General features: G+C 46.9%; 1 protein-coding gene across 1 annotated transcript in view; it reads right to left on the bottom strand.

The window, feature by feature from the left end:
- The window catches only part of CASR (calcium sensing receptor), a 121,877-nt gene that overhangs the window by 15,266 nt on the left and 89,568 nt on the right, over positions 1-17,043 (bottom strand). Inside the window, exons 3-4 of the mRNA XM_075262523.1 lie at positions 16,092-16,398; positions 10,372-11,199 (exon numbers count right to left, since the gene is read on the bottom strand). Coding sequence (XP_075118624.1) covers positions 10,372-11,199; positions 16,092-16,398 — 1,135 coding nt within the window. The remainder of the gene's footprint in view (positions 1-10,371; positions 11,200-16,091; positions 16,399-17,043) is intronic.

Genomic DNA, 17,043 nt, shown 5'->3' with positions numbered 1-17,043 from the left:
TGACAAACAAACTCTGCTTGTCCTGACCTCTGCCTGCACCTTGGTGGAGTGGACCATCACCTGTCCAACTGGATACTAGACTACCTGACACACCGCCCTCAGTATGTGAGAGCCCAGGACTGTGTGTCTGAAACTGTGATCTGTAGTACGGGGGCACCACAAGGTCCAGTTCTTCCCCCATTTCTCTTCACACTGTACACTGCTGACTTTAGGCACAACTCCTCCAGCTGTTACTTACAGAAGTACTCCGATGACTCTGCTATAGTCGGCCGCATCACTGATGGTGACGATAGGGAATACAGAGACTTAAACCTGGATTTTATGGACTGGTGTCAGCGGAACCATCTCAGGATTAATGCTGGGAAGACCAAGGAGATGGTGGTGGACTTTAGTAAACGGAGAGGTGCTCCGACCCCGGTGGAGATCCAGGGGACATGCAGTGAGATAGTCAGGACCTATAAATATCTGGGCGTGCTCCTCAATAATAAACTAGACTGGGCTGATCACCTGGAGGCGCTGCACAGAAAGGGCCACAGCAGACTCTACCTGTTCAGGAGGCTGAGGGCCTTCGGAGTCCAGGGGACACTTCTTAGGGCCTTTTTCAACTCTGTGGTTGCCTCAGCCATCTTTTTCGGTGTGGCCTGCTGGGGGCGCTGTATATCAACCAGGGACAGGAATAGACTTGACAGTGCTGGGCCCAGTACAGGTGGTGGGTGACAGAAGGATACTGTCCGTGGTGACCTCCATGCGGGAGAACCAATCCCACCCCATGTATGAGACCGTGATAGCACTTAGCAGCACTGTAAGTGACCGACTGCTTCACCCCAAGTGTGAGAAGGAGCGCTATCGGAGATCCTTCCACCCAACCGCGATCAGGCTGTATAATCTACATCAGGCCAAGTGAAGACACTCCGCACAGAGAACTAAATGATCCTGAGTCTTTCTTTTTCTTTTACTTGCTATGACTCCCAGTATCTTTTCTATCTGCTATGAGCTTGTATGTGTTCTTTTCATGTAATATATTACTGTATTATTCAGGCTGCTGTAACACACTGAATTTCCCCATGGTTGGGACTATTAAAGAATTATCTTATCTTAAGGACAAACTCTGCCTGCCCTGACCTCTGTCTGAATTACTATATGATGGACAAACTCTGCTTGGATTGCAATGATGAATGAACTCTGTCTTCCCTGACCTCTGCCTGGATTATTATGATGAACAAACTCTGCTTGTCCTGAGCTCTGCCTGCATTACTATACGATGGACAAGCTCTGCTCGAATAGCCATGAAGAATGAATTCTGCCTGCCCTGATCTATGCCTGGATAACTGTGACAAAATATGTCTGTGTCTTCTCATCCCTGCCTGGATTACCATAATGAACAAACTCCGCCTATCCTGACCTCTGCCTGGATTACCATAATGAACAAAAACTGTGCTGAAAAACTCGGTTTATACTCAAGTATATACGGTAAGTTGTGTTCACATCACATTTCTATTCTATATTTGCCATATGTACCAGGTAAGATCACGGAATATACATGCTACATATATTTAGTGTAATATTCTGTGTACTATACTGTTAGCAGTGGCCCATGAGCGACACTTCTCACTGTATTCTTATACCAGGGTTTTGTTCCATTATAGGTGTATACTGCTGATGTAACCCTGACGGACGCCTGAAGAGGGTTCTGAGCAGAGACAATCCAGCAAATACACCAGAATATCAAATACTAACCAAAAAGCAAAATGAAAGATGCCTAAAAAGACAGAAGAAAATAAACGTCTGCAATGGGTTAAACTGCTGAGACAGCGAAGATTAACCCCTTGCAACCCAAACCATCAGAAATATTACTCTCAAATCATATACTCTGATCATATATTAATATACACCTTACAAATATACCCTGCACATACTGTATACATGCACTGTATATCCATGCATGTCACATAGATACACAGCTTACACATACTCTATATACACACCTCCTGCTCGTATATACACTGTACACACACAATACTTATATATACACTGCATTAAAATACACTGTACACACATACAGGGCCGCCATCAGGAATTTTGGGGCCCCATACAGCCTAAGTGTCTGGGCCCCCCCCCACACACACACCTTATTTTGCGTCATACCAATTCTGTATTACATTTCCCTTTATTTAGCAGTATTACAAGGCTTAATCAGATTCTATTTGCAGGTATAATCTGCTCCATGTGACAGCGCCTATAGAGACACAACACCATCTATAAGAGCCTCCTAATATATCCTCAGGGCTTATTCACATTGCGTTTTTGGCCTCCCTTGCCGGGATACGTTGGTAACCAGTCAGAATCAGCTGTCAACTTATCCCTGCACGAAGAACTGGCCATTAAAAAAAAAGGGGGGCCTGCAGTTCTCCGTGCAGGGATAAGTGGGGAGCTGATTGTGACTGGTTACCAACGTATCCCGGCAAGGGAGGCCAAAAACGCAATGTGAACACTCCTTTAAAGTGAAAGTCCCAGCCCCAAACAGGCTGCTATGCTAGTAGTATAGCCTACATCATTATTAATACAAAGCACACATAGCTTTGGAGGTCTTGTGTGTGTCTTTGTAGTTCTCCAGCTAAAAACTTATATATTATATATTATTGCCCCAGTTCCCTCTCCGCAGTGCCGCACACCCGATGTCCCAACAATCCCCCCCGTCCACCCTCTAACATCTTTCCATTGCCCCCTGTACCCATACCTCCCAACTTTTGAAGAACCGAAAGAGGGACAAAATGTGCGGCGCGCTCTGCGCGCTGCGGCAAATTTAGCCCCACCCTTTTTTATGTTGACTCCGCCCATTCTCATTAATTTTTCATGTGCCCGCACACTGTATAATCCTCCTACAGTCACCCCTAAATTATGTCCCCCTCTATCTCTCCCCCAGCTTCATATACACCCTTCATCTGCCCCCAGTTTCATGTCCCCCCATCTCTACCCCCAGTTTCATGTCCCCCCATCTCTACCCCAGTTTCATGTCCCCCCTCCATCACTGCCCCCAGATTCATGTCCCTCCATCTCTGCCCCCAGATTCATGTCCCTCCATCTCTGCCCCCAGATTCATGTCCCCCCATCTCTGCCCCCAGTTTCATGTCCCCCCTCCATCACTGCCCCCAGATTCATGTCCCTCCATCTCTGCCCCCAGATTCATGTCCCCCCATCTCTGCCCCCAGATTCATGTCCCCCCATCTCTGCCCCAGATTCATGTCCCTCCATCTCTGCCCCCAGATTCATGTCCCCTCCATCTCTGCCCCCAGATTCATGTCCCCCCATCTCTGCCCCCAGATTCATGTCTCCACATCTCTGCCCCCAGATTCATGTCCCCTCCATCTCTGCCCCCAGATTCATGTCCCTCCATCTCTGCCCCCAGATTCATGTCCCTCCATCTCTGCCCCCAGATTCATGTCCCCCCATCTCTGCCCCCAGATTCATGTCCCCTCCATCTCTGCCCAGAGCTTCATGTCCCTCCAACTCTGCCCCACATTCATGTCCCCTCCATCTCTGCCCCCAGATTCATGTCCCCTCCATCTCTGCCCCCAGATTCATGTCCCCACATCTCTGCCCCCCGTGTCATGCTGTCCTCTCCTTCACCTGCCTCCAGTTTCACATTCCACCTCAGTTTACACATTAAACTTACCTTCTCCTCGTTCCCCCACTGCTGTCTGCGCGCCTCTTCTCTCACTCGCGCATAGTTGTAGACGCGATGTGACGTCATCACATCACGTCTACACAGCCGGCGTGCAGCGGCGGCAGCAGTAGCCGGCGTGCAGCAGCGAAGCAAGGCGCTGACCTGTGTCAGCTCCCTGCTGTAGCCGCGCATGTGTCCAACTCAGATCTGCGTCCAGAGTTGAAATCGGACACACGACTGCTGCGGGCGCCAGGGGGCCGGCACACGGTGGCGGTCCAAAACCGGGCCCCCCCCATTTTTCAATTTGGCCGGGCCCCTGACGCCAGTAGCAGCAATACTGGCCTATCGGCGGCCCTGCACACATACACTATACACATATACATTCCCCATACGTCCAACACAGCAGCACAACAGATGGGGTATTCCTGCCCCTGCGTGCAATCAGGACAGGTGGAACTTTTACTCAATCAAAGAACCTCCCCTATAAGAGGTCACCAGACCTCCCCCTCCTCGTGTTTTTTTCTGTCCTGCGGACAGGGACAGGTGGTGAGGAGGCCTGTGGCCTCCTCCGGGATCGGAAGAAGGTGGCTGTTAGCTCCTTCTTCTTTCCCTTTCTTTCCTTCTCTTTCTTTCCTTCTCTTTCTTTCCTTCTGAGAGAAAGATTTAGGTTTTGTCTTACCTGCTTTGCAGGATGTCTGATGGTTCAGCTGTGCACAGCTCATTCACTGCCCAATAAGGTAAGCTGAGTCCTAGCTTTCCTCTGTGTTTTCTGAAAACTAAAAGCACTGATACTTTTTGCTATGGGCACTCTATTATGTCGATTGTATGTCTATTGCAATGGCCTGTATGTACCTGTCTGTGTTACAGTCAGGCATGGAATTTTTGTGGGAGCCTTGCTTCCCTTCATGCTTGGTGCATAGTGTGAGCACTTATTTCTATTGCAATGGCCTGTCTGTGTTACAGTCAGGCATGGAATTTGTGTGGAGCCTTGCTTCCCTTCATGCTTAATGCATAGTGTAGCACTTATGTCTATTGCAGTAGCCTGTATTTACCTGTCTGTGTTACAGTCTGGCATGGAATTTGTGTGGGAGCCTTGCTTCCCTTCATGCTTGGTGCATAGTGTGAGCACTCATTTCTATTGCAATGGCCTGTCTGTGTTACAGTCAGGCATGGAATTTGGGTGGAGCCTTTGCTCCCTTCATGCTTAGTGCATAGTGTGAGCACTTATGTCTATTACTGTGGCCTGTAGGTGCCTGGCTGTGTTACAGTTCACAGGCATGGAATTTGTGTGTCAGCTTCTGCTCCCTTTATGCTTAGTGCATAGTTGTGCATGTCTATTGCGATGCCCTGTGCGATTGTTATGGCTTTACCGCACCTATCTGGCCGGGTCTTCCCACTGCCCTAAAGCGCAGCTAATGGGAACTGCAGCCTATGAGATGGCAGTGAGTTATCCAGCAACTCCCACAGCTCTGGTGAGGTAAGCTAAGGTGCACCAAGACTACTTTTGTGAGTGAACAAGTCCCTTTAAAAAAAAAAAAAAAAAAAAAGGGGGAGTTTTTTTTCGTGTTGCTGTCTGTAAGGAAACAGACTTTTATGTTAAGTGCACCGGGTCTAGAGTTCTATACTGTTCGTACTCTACCCGAAGGCTAGATCTGCCTTCTCCATCTGTGCCATCTGCCTGTGGGCTGCCTGACTAACGCCTACTGTGTCGGCGTCACTACAAATTTGATCATTGGGGTCGTCCCCCAGGAGTCGATATGGCTGTCTCTAAATTATCGAGGCGCACGTTAGTGCCATCAGAAGATGGCTCAAATCTCCAGGAGGCGATATACAGGCGTGCAGAGGGTTCCCTGCACCGAATTTATACTGCAGCATCTGCGCAGGCCTCCGTGGGAGTTCAACAGGAGAAGTCGTTCAGTTCCTGCGAGGTAATAGATCTACTCTGTGTAGAGATATCTATACAGGTGTTCCCTGTGATGATCTTCTGGCGTTCCTATCCTCCACCTCCGTAGCAGTGGATTATTTGGCAGAAGCAGGTTTGTATCAAGTGAAGATTGCGGCGAAGGCTATCTCATTAGCCACGGCCGCAAAACGCCCCCTGTGGATGAAGCCCTGGAGGGCAGATAGTACTTCCAAATACAACTTGTGCGCACTTCCGTTTGAGCCGGGCAGGCTCTTTTGGAAAGAGCTGGATACCATTATGGAGGTATAAATTGACACACCATCCGAGAGCCTGAGAAGGAGAAACTACCTTCTGACGTCTACTCCCCCCTCCCCTTGTATCCGCTTTGCCAGTGGAAGGTCGACTTTCCCACTTCTCGGCGGCATGGAGCCATCACATTCAGGACCCATGGGGCCTCCAGCTCTTGTATTCGAGCTACAAAATAAAGTTCACATCTCACCCACCCGACAAATTTGTGTAAACCCGCGTTTTGTGTTCAAAAGCAGATCCTTCTGGAGAACGCTGTTCAGGGATACCTGGACAAAGGCGCTCTAGAGCCAGTGCCTGGCAGAGCAATCGACCGGATTTTACTCTCCAGTGTTTTTGGGACCCAAAACATCGGGAGTCAGAGAATGGTGGTCGATTTAAGATTTCTCAACCAATACGTCCTCAAGACCCGTTTCCGGAAGGGAACTATCAGGTCAGTGATACCTTTTCTGCACCGAGGAGACAGGTTTGTCACCCTAGATTTAAGGGACGCATATTTACACGTCCCGATATTTCCGCCACACAGAAGGTTCTTGAGGATCGGGGTTGTGCTGAACGGTACTGTGTGTCATCTGCAGTTCACAGCTCTTCCGTTCGGAATATCCTCGCCCCCCCCCACACCTTTACAAAGGTCGTGGCCCCGGTCGTTGCAGCTCTTCGGCTCCAAGGTATATTCATCATACCGTACCTAGACGATTGGCTGTTAAAGGCCCACTCAACAGAGGTTCTCGCGGCCCACCTAAGGATCACTATCGCCTTCCTAGAAGAGTTAGGCGGGCTGATCAATGGTCAAAACTCGGCAGTCGTCCCCACCACCAGAATCCAGTTCTTGGGTTCATTGTGGACTCTCAGAGGATGGAGATATCTCTCCCTCACAGTCAGAAGGAGTAGATTTGTCGGGCGTTGCAACATCTGGCGGATACGCGGGAGGTTCGGGTAAGAACCTCAATGAAGGTCCTAGGTTTAATGTCAGTAGCTGCAGATGCAGTTCCATGGGCACTAGAGCATATGCGTCCACTACAGAGCGAGATCCTCAAGGTTTGGAGCCGCAGCCCCTCAGGGCTGAAGAAGCCTATCCAGTTGTCCATCAGTACCCGTCGATCACTGCAATGGTGGTCCCTATTGAAGGACGGGATGTCCACGGTCCAGCCCGACTGGACCCTGTTGACAACGGATGCCTCCTTCCATGGCTGGGGAGCGCATCGGGGGGAGACCCTGGCACAAGGGACATGGAGCCGACTGGAGACTGCTCAGTCATCGAATTGGCGCGAGTCTGCGCAGTGTATTGAACCCTGCTATACTTCACCCAGGATCTACGCGGCAAGGCGGTCAGAGTCAGGACGGACAACGTCACGGTGGTCCTCTACCTGAACAAGCAGGGAGGGATGAGGTCCCCTCCCTCTTCAAGCTAACAGATCAGATTTTTTTCCTGGGCTGAGGAAAATCTAAGCCACCTCAGTGCGGTGCACATAAGGGGACATCTGAATGTGCTGGCAGACCAGCTCAGCAGGGGAGAAGCAGTGTCGGGCGAGTGGTCCCTCAACCAGGAGGTCTTTCGTCAGTTGACTCGGATGAGGGGTCTCCCCGAGGTGGATCTGATGGCCACCCAGTACAATGCCAAGGTGGAGAGGGTCTGTTCCCTCTACCAGGAGGATAACCCCTTGGCAGTAGATGCCCTATCAATACCTTGGAGGTTCAGGCTGGCATACATCTTCCCTCCACTTCCCATGGTTTCGAAGGTATTGGCCAAGATCAGTCAAGACCAGGTATGGGTGATTGCCATCATACCGTTCTGGCCAAAAAGGGCATGATTTACCCACCTCATACAGATGAGTCGAGGGAATTACTGGAGGCTTTCACTTCTTCACAACCTGGTAACCCGAAACAAGTGGCTATGCCAGGACCTGAAGAGGTTCAACCTGACAGCCTGGAGGTTGACCGCACCCTATACGGACATGGGGGATTGTCACAGGCCATGCGGACAACACTGGCCTGCTCAAGGGCAGATTCTATGAATAGAAGCTACATGAGGATTGGCAGAATTTACCAGCAATGGTGCACAGAGAATCAACGTGCAATACCAGTTATGGAGACGGTATTGGAGTTTTGGTAAAGCGGGCTGGAGAAAGCCCTCACCCCGGTGACATTAAAAGTGCATGTAGCTGCCCTTTCAGCCGTATTAGGGATAAGATTGTCTCAAGATTCGTTGGTAAGTTAATCCTTAAGAGGGGCCGGTGGCTCCGACCCGCAATCCAAGTCCTAATCCCCCAATGGGATTTAGCTATGGTACTGCAGGGGCTCTGTGGGCCCCCCTTTGAACCACTACAAGACATAGGACTAAAGTTCCTCTTCTGCAAAGTGGAATTCCTCTTAGCCGTCACATCAGCTAAGCGTACTGGAGAACTGCAGGCTTTAGCAGCCTCTGAGCCGTATTTACTATTCTTCCAGACAGGGTACAATTAAGATATCTCCCGGGATTTATTCCAAAAAGTCCCGTCGACCCAGAAAACCTTTCTGGTAAGTCTTTTCAGAAAATACAAGGGGTGTAGAGCCTTGAAGGCAACATTGGCGAGATGGATCAAGGAGGCCATCTCTCAAGCATTCAGTACTCAGGGCCTACTTCCGCCTGAGTTTTAAGGGCACATTCTAGTTGTGCAGTTGCCACGACATGTGGGGAGAGATATTCCATCTCCCTGGACCAGATTTGTGCGGCAGCGACCTGGAGTTCTCACTTAACTTTTGTGAGACATGATAGGTTGGACAATTTTAGCGCGGAGGCGGCTGCCTTCGGTCGCTCGGTATTGACATCAGTTTGTCAGGGAGTCCCACCCTAGGGGGGGATTTCTTGCTACCTCCCCATCTGTTGTGCTGCTGTGTTGGACGTATGGGGAATGGAGGATTATGTAGATAATCTGTTTTCCCATAGTCCAAACAGCAGCACAAAGCTCCCTCCCTGTATGTTTGGCTTGTTAATTTTCTGAAGGGTTTGGAAATCTCTACTTTAGAACTAACACGAGGAGGGGGAGGTCTGGTGACCTCTTATAGGGGAGGTTCTTTGATTGAGTAAAAGTTCCACCTGTCCTGATTGCACGCAGGGGCAGGAATACCCCATCTGTTGTGCTGCTGTTTGGACTATGGGAAAACAGATTATCTACATAATCCTCCATTGTACACACACAGGCCCAGATATACTGATCATCAGACAGTCTGATACTACACCAGGTTTATCACAGTGACTGATGCTGGATGATAGATCTGTCCTATCTTTGCGCTGTCTTGTCTAGGTTTAGTACTTGGCTTGCTTCGAACCAGATTTTATTATATTATTTTGCACAAGTCTTATTTTGGACATGTCTAGCATATAAATTTTTTTTAGCCTAATCTAGCTGCCCCACGATGCTCCCTGTTTTTGGCAGTGTTACCTCAATAGTACCCCTGCACCATACCCTTTACATGAGGCGCTGCGCCCTGTCCACCGCGTGTTCTGCATTTGCTAATTAATCGTTGCGTCCTGCAGAGCGGTAAATAATCAGGAAAGAGCTGGAAGGATTAATAACATCAAGTCCCGCGACCACAGGAAGAAATCGCTCTGGTTACGACTAATTGATAAACAAGGCCATTAGGTTTCTTCTACTGAAAATGAGGATTTCCAGAAATAAGGTAAGAGCGAGGCCAGGAATAACCAAAAATAGTCGCAGCTCGTTCTTCTCCGCGCACCCTGACACTTCTGTCCAACTCTCTAGGTCACCTGCTCACTGGGGTCAAACATTGTAGTTGCATTTGATCAATCTGGAGGTCGGGCAGCAAGATAAGCTAAAGATGCCCATTTTATCAAGCACCCTGGGAGAAGTGCAAAAAATTGCAAAAAGTTTTTGCACGTGTTTGTTCAAAAAATTTGCAAATTAGGATAAGGAGAGGGGACCGATCCGGCTGCATTAGCCCCTTAGATACTGCGACCAATAGCAAACGCAGTATATAAGTCATTTCACAGGAACAGGACTTGCGCGATCAAGCACTGACACCCCTGGAATGGGATCAGAGGGTGCTGATGCCGGGTCGGGGTTTAAAGAAGGCCCCCCCAGGCTCATCATCAGAAAATGCCAGAGCTAATAGAAAGCAATGTATTATGTAAGCGATCAGTTGGTTGCATATTGGAAGTCTTCTAGGGGACTAAAGAGAGTTAATAGGAATGAATCAATGAGATATCTCTAACCCGAAATAGAGCCATTGAATAATACAAACTATCCCACAAAACACAAGCCCTCATTCACTGACATTGATGGAAAAATACAAAAATGATAGATCTCGGTATGTAATAAAAATGGCCTAAAACTGTGCAGTCACTAAAGGGTTAAACCTTACATGTAGCTACTCCTGTTTACAGGTAATATAACTACCGTATAACGTATGTTACACATGTCCAGCCTGGTGGAGACCATCTTGGGCAACCATAGAAGGTAACAACTGGCACAGCATCATCAGTAAAGACTCCACCTACCTGCCAAGCCTCCACCTTCTTTATATCGGCACACGACCCGTTGGCGAAGAGCCCTTTTCCGGGCGTACATGTGTACATATCTTGTAGTGCATGGGCAATGGAGTACACCGCCAAATAGACATTGTAAGATATCCGCAAATGAGTATAATCCAGGTACGGGGTCTCCACGCTGGTGATGTTCTCTTGCCCTGTACAGGCTGTAATGTTACCGTGCTCCAGATTCTTCTTCGACCCTACCGGCATGTAACAGTTAAACGTTTCCTCCCAGAATTCCTTGAGAAAACCGTTGCTGTTGGACTTTTTGGGGTGCACTTTCTGAAGGAACTCACGAAACCCGGGAATCTGACCTGCCCGTAAGGCGAAGCCAATGGTGCCTCCAATGACGTGGAAGTACTCCGGAATGGCCATCAGGGAAGAGCTAGCCCAGGCCTCACTGGCAAGCCAAATACGTCCCGTCACGTTACGTTTCACAATCTCCTTAATGAGGGGCTCCAGGTCAGGGCCGCTGGAGAAGACCACAATGACTTTAGCTGTCGAGTTCTGGATGATGTCGACCACTTTTTCAATCTCTTCGATGGGTGAATATTGTGAGATGAGCTCACTGAAGTCTATGCAGATATCTCGCTCTTCTGCTTCTTCCCGAAACTTCTCAATCCCTGGACGGCCATAGTCATCATCTGCAGCAATGGTTCCCACCCAATTCCACTGGAAATACTCAATGATATCAGCCATGGCCGTCGCTTGGTGCTCATCGTTGGGCATGGTCCGTAAGAAAGATTTGTACTGGTTTTTGTTACTTAGTAGACGGCTAGAAGAGGCATAACTAACCTGCAGAAGGAGATGAGGACATAACTGAGTAAGAAGGTACTGATCCTGAGTTACATCCTGTATTATACTCCAGAGCTGCGCTCACTATTCTGCTGGTACAGTCACTGTGTACATACATTACATTACTTATCCTGTATTATACTCCAGAGCTGCGCTCACTATTCTGCTGGTGCAGTCACTGTGTACATACATTACATTACTTATCCTGTATTATACTACAGAGCTGCACTCACTATTCTGCTGGTACAGTCACTGTGTACATACATTACATTACTTATCCTGTATTATACTCCAGAGCTGCGCTCACTATTCTGCTGGTACAGTCACTGTGTACATACATTACATTACTTATCCTGTATTATACTCCAGAGCTGCACTCACTATTCTGCTGGTACAGTCACTGTGTACATACGTTACATTACTTATCCTGTATTATACTACAGAGCTGCGCTCACTATTCTGCTGGTACAGTCACTGTGTACATACGTTACATTACTTATCCTGTATTATACTCCAGAGCTGCGCTCACTATTCTGCTGGTGCAGTCACTGTGTACATACGTTACATTACTTATCCGGTATTATACTCCAGAGCTGCGCTCACTATTCTGCTGGTGCAGTCACTTTGTACATACATTACATTACTTATCCTGTATTATACTCCAGAGCTGCGCTCACTATTCTGCTGGTACAGTCACTGTGTACATACATTACATTACTTATCCTGTATTATACTCCAGAGCTGCGCTCACTATTCTGCTGGTACAGTCACTGTGTACATGCATTACATTACTTATCCTGTATTATACTCCAGAGCTGCGCTCACTATTCTGCTGGTGCAGTCACTGTGTACATACATTACATTACTTATCCGGTATTATACTCCAGAGCTGCGCTCACTATTCTGCTGGTGCAGTCACTGTGTACATAAATTACATTACTTATCCTGTATTATACTGCAGAGCTGCGCTCACTATTCTGCTGGTACAGTCACTGTGTACATACATTACATTACTTATCCTGTATTATCCTCCAGAGCTGCACTCACTATTCTGCTTGTACAGTCACTGTGTACATACATTACATTACTTATCCGGTATTATACTCCAGAGCTGCGCTCACTATTCTGCTGGTACAGTCACTGTGTACATACATTACATTACTTATCCTATATTATACTCCAGAGCTGCGCTCACTATTCTGCTGGTGCAGTCACTGTGTACATACATTACATTACTTATCCTGTATTATCCTCCAGAGCTGCACTCACTATTCTGCTTGTACAGTCACTGTGTACATACATTACATTACTTATCCTATATTATACTCCAGAGCTGCGCTCACTATTCTGCTGGTGCAGTCACTGTGTACATACATTACATTACTTATCCGGTATTATACTCCAGAGCTGCGCTCACTATTCTGCTTGTACAGTCACTGTGTACATACATTACATTACTTATCCTATATTATACTCCAGAGCTGCGCTCACTATTCTGCTGGTGCAGTCACTGTGTACATACATTACATTACTTATCCGGTATTATACTCCAGAGCTGCGCTCACTATTCTGCTGGTACAGTCACTGTGTACATACATTACTTATCCTGTATTATACTCCAGAGCTGCGCTCACTATTCTGCTGGTACAGTCACTTTGTACATACATTACATTACTTATCCTGTATTATACTCCAGAGCTGCGCTCACTATTCTGCTGGTGCAGTCACTGTGTACATACATTACATTACTTATCCTGTATTATACTGCAGAGCTGCGCTCACTATTCTGCTGGTGCAGTCACTGTGTACATACATTACATTACTTATCCTGTATTATCCTCCAGAGCTGCACTCACTATTCTGCTGGTACAGTCACTGTGTACATACATTACATTACTTATCCTGTATTATCCTCCAGAGCTGCGCTCACTATTCTGCTGGTACAGTCACTGTGTACATACATTACATTACTTATCCTATATTATACTCCAGAGCTGCGCTCACTATTCTGCTGGTGCAGTCACTGTGTACATACAGTACATTACTTATCCTGTATTATACTCCAGAGCTGCGCTCACTATTCTGCTGGTGCAGTCACTGTGTACATAAATTACATTACTTATCCTGTATTATACTGCAGAGCTGCGCTCACTATTCTGCTGGTACAGTCACTGTGTACATACATTACATTACTTATCCTGTATTATACTGCAGAGCTGCGCTCACTATTCTGCTGGTACAGTCACTGTGTACATACATTACTTATCCTGTATTATACTCCAGAGCTGTGCTCACTATTCTGCTGGTGCAGTCACTGTGTACATACATTACATTATTTATCCTGTATTATACTCCAGAGCTGCGCTCACTATTCTGCTGGTGCAGTCACTGTGTACATACATTACATTACTTATCCTGTATTATACTCCAGAGCTGCGCTCACTATTCTGCTGGTGCAGTCACTGTGTACATACATTACATTACTTATCCTGTATTATACTCCAGAGCTGCGCTCACTATTCTGCTGGTGCAGTCACTGTGTACATACATTACATTACTTATCCGGTATTATACTCCAGAGCTGCGCTCACTATTCTGCTGGTACAGTCACTGTGTACATACATTACTTATCCTGTATTATACTCCAGAGCTGCGCTCACTATTCTGCTGGTACAGTCACTTTGTACATACATTACATTACTTATCCTGTATTATACTCCAGAGCTGCGCTCACTATTCTGCTGGTGCAGTCACTGTGTACATACATTACATTACTTATCCTGTATTATACTGCAGAGCTGCGCTCACTATTCTGCTGGTGCAGTCACTGTGTACATACATTACATTACTTATCCTGTATTATCCTCCAGAGCTGCGCTCACTATTCTGCTGGTACAGTCACTGTGTACATACATTACATTACTTATCCTGTATTACCTCCAGAGCTGCGCTCACTATTCTGCTGGTACAGTCACTGTGTACATACATTACATTACTTATCCTATATTATACTCCAGAGCTGCGCTCACTATTCTGCTGGTGCAGTCACTGTGTACATACAGTACATTACTTATCCTGTATTATACTCCAGAGCTGCGCTCACTATTCTGCTGGTGCAGTCACTGTGTACATAAATTACATTACTTATCCTGTATTATACTGCAGAGCTGCGCTCACTATTCTGCTGGTACAGTCACTGTGTACATACATTACATTACTTATCCTGTATTATACTGCAGAGCTGCGCTCACTATTCTGCTGGTACAGTCACTGTGTACATACATTACTTATCCTGTATTATACTCCAGAGCTGCGCTCACTATTCTGCTGGTACAGTCACTGTGTACATACATTACTTATCCTGTATTATACTCCAGAGCTGTGCTCACTATTCTGCTGGTACAGTCACTGTGTACATACATTACATTATTTATCCTGTATTATACTCCAGAGCTGCGCTCACTATTCTGCTGGTGCAGTCACTGTGTACATACATTACATTACTTATCCTGTATTATACTCCAGAGCTGCGCTCACTATTCTGCTGGTGCAGTCACTGTGTACATACATTACATTACTTATCCTGTATTATACTCCAGAGCTGCGCTCACTATTCTGCTGTTACAGTCACTGTGTACATACATTACTTATCCTGTATTATACTCCAGAGCTGTGCTCACTATTCTGCTGGTACAGTCACTGTGTACATACATTACATTACTTATCCTGTATTATACTCCAGAGCTGCGCTCACTATTCTGCTGGTTTCAGAGCTGTTCCACTTACTTATTAACAGAATACCTTTTGCTTGGTCAGATCAGATTTCACCACTTGATAATAATGGCTCAGACTTTTTTACTTCTCCTTTGTCTGTGATTACTTTGTGGTTTTGGGTTAATGATTTCACTTGTGGCAACAAATTATCACAAAAGCCTCTTTATAAGAGATGACTAATTGTAGAATCTACAGACATTAATGGCTGCTGCTAACTATGGGAGTCACTCAGCTTTCTACACACACTGAATGGCATGTACGCCTGTAGATCTTTACTGTATGGAATGGAGGACATTATAGATATTATAGCGCTGTGATCTGCAGGGATCTTCCTTCCGGAGACTTCCAGTCTATTATCTCTATTTCTTATGAAATTTTAACAAGATCTTTAGATCTCCGAGCATAATAATCGTAGACGCAGGGAAGGTGCGAAAAACCACTTACAATCCACTTTCCTCAGCTTCCCTGTCCTGGGCTCTTCCGGTGTCCGGTCTTCTGTTCTTGGCGTCTCCAGGGTCGTCGATCTCCTCCGTGACATCCGTGGCCCCAGGTCACCAATGAGACCCAATCACAGGTCTCAGTACTGACCCGGGGCTGCTGACATCACAGCGGAGGACAGACAAGTGAACGGTTATTCCTCTGCACCTTCCTTGGGTCTACGATTATTATACTTGTGGGCAAACCTCAGGAATATTTGCAAAATTAATCTTGCAAAATTTCCTCATTCCTATTATGTAACTAAAGGGGTTTTCTGGGACCTAAAAACTGAAGGGTTATCCTAAGGAGAGGCCATGAGTATCAGATTGGTCCAACCCTCAACTTTCTCTCCAAACAACTGTCTGGAAGGCTCACGTTGCGCTCCTGCATAGTTCTGAGCATTAACATGAGACATTAAGCTGTCGTGACCTGAAGAACAAGGCGCTTGGTCCCAAATATCTCCTTGAAGGAGAAGGTCTGGATAAATTATACGAAGGCCAGATCAAACCCTTCATCATTTTATGAGTATTGGAAATCTGTAAATATCTTTTGGATTTTTCTTGATTGTGATCGAAACGTTTTGACTGAACCTTCACATCATCATTGATTCAATGTCTCAATGTCCTTCTTAGTTTCCTCACCTGAGGTATATGGAAAAGTCCCAGCAGATTGGCGACTGCGGTAGATATTCCAGAGCCGGTGGCTCCCACCACGGCGATGGTGGAGGGCATGTGTTCCGAACAGTTACAGAAGTCATCCAGATTCAAGGAGTCGATCTTGTTCTGCGCCACGAAACTGAGCGTCGCCTCCAGCGCCTTGGATACCGTGTTACATGTGTCAAAGATCCTGTATCCCAGGGTAATGTTGGGTAACAGGGTGGTGGAGTTGTTGACTTCTTCGATGGCAAATATCATGGCTTGTAGCCAACGGAACCCACGGAAATTGTATCTGCAAGATAAAGAGAATCTGAGGACAAAGCAATCGTGAGAAACTCAAGGAAAGTCTTTGTTATGAGATCGGCGTAACATTGGGCGGTTTATTATTTATAGCCCAGAATTAGCACCACTTTGATGAATTGTAAAACCTTCCAAAGACGAGGCGGTACATGGGAACCCGATCACATGACCAAGTCCAATCACAGGGCACCCGTGTACACGACAAGGTTTAGCATTGTCTCCAGCCGAGAAGGAAACGGCTCCATAATCCTTGGCCTTGACTGATTTCCTGAATGGTTTTATTTCTGGCTCACGACTACAATCCGGATATATTATAAGGACTGTAAATAGCACCTGTGATAAGTCCGGTGGTAAGGGGAGGGACCCCGGTCAGTAGCTCTACACCACCAGGTCACCTCCTCCAGAATTCACCTCCTCCAGAATTCACCTCCTCCGGCATTCACCTCCTCCGGCATTCACCTCTTCCGGCATTCACCTCCTCCGGCATTCACCTCCTCCGGCATTCACCTCCTCCGGCATTCACCTCCTCCGGCATTCACCTCCTCCGGCATTCACCTCCTCCGGCATTCACCTCCTCCGGCATTCACCTCCTCCGGCATTCACCTCTTCCAGCATTCACTTTCTCCGGCATTCACCT

This window comes from Leptodactylus fuscus, chromosome 2, assembly GCF_031893055.1.
Source record: "Leptodactylus fuscus isolate aLepFus1 chromosome 2, aLepFus1.hap2, whole genome shotgun sequence".
Classification (NCBI taxonomy): domain Eukaryota; kingdom Metazoa; phylum Chordata; class Amphibia; order Anura; family Leptodactylidae; genus Leptodactylus; species Leptodactylus fuscus.
The sequence above is the reverse complement of the archived record's forward strand: the minus strand, read 5'-3'. Positions and strand labels throughout refer to the sequence as shown.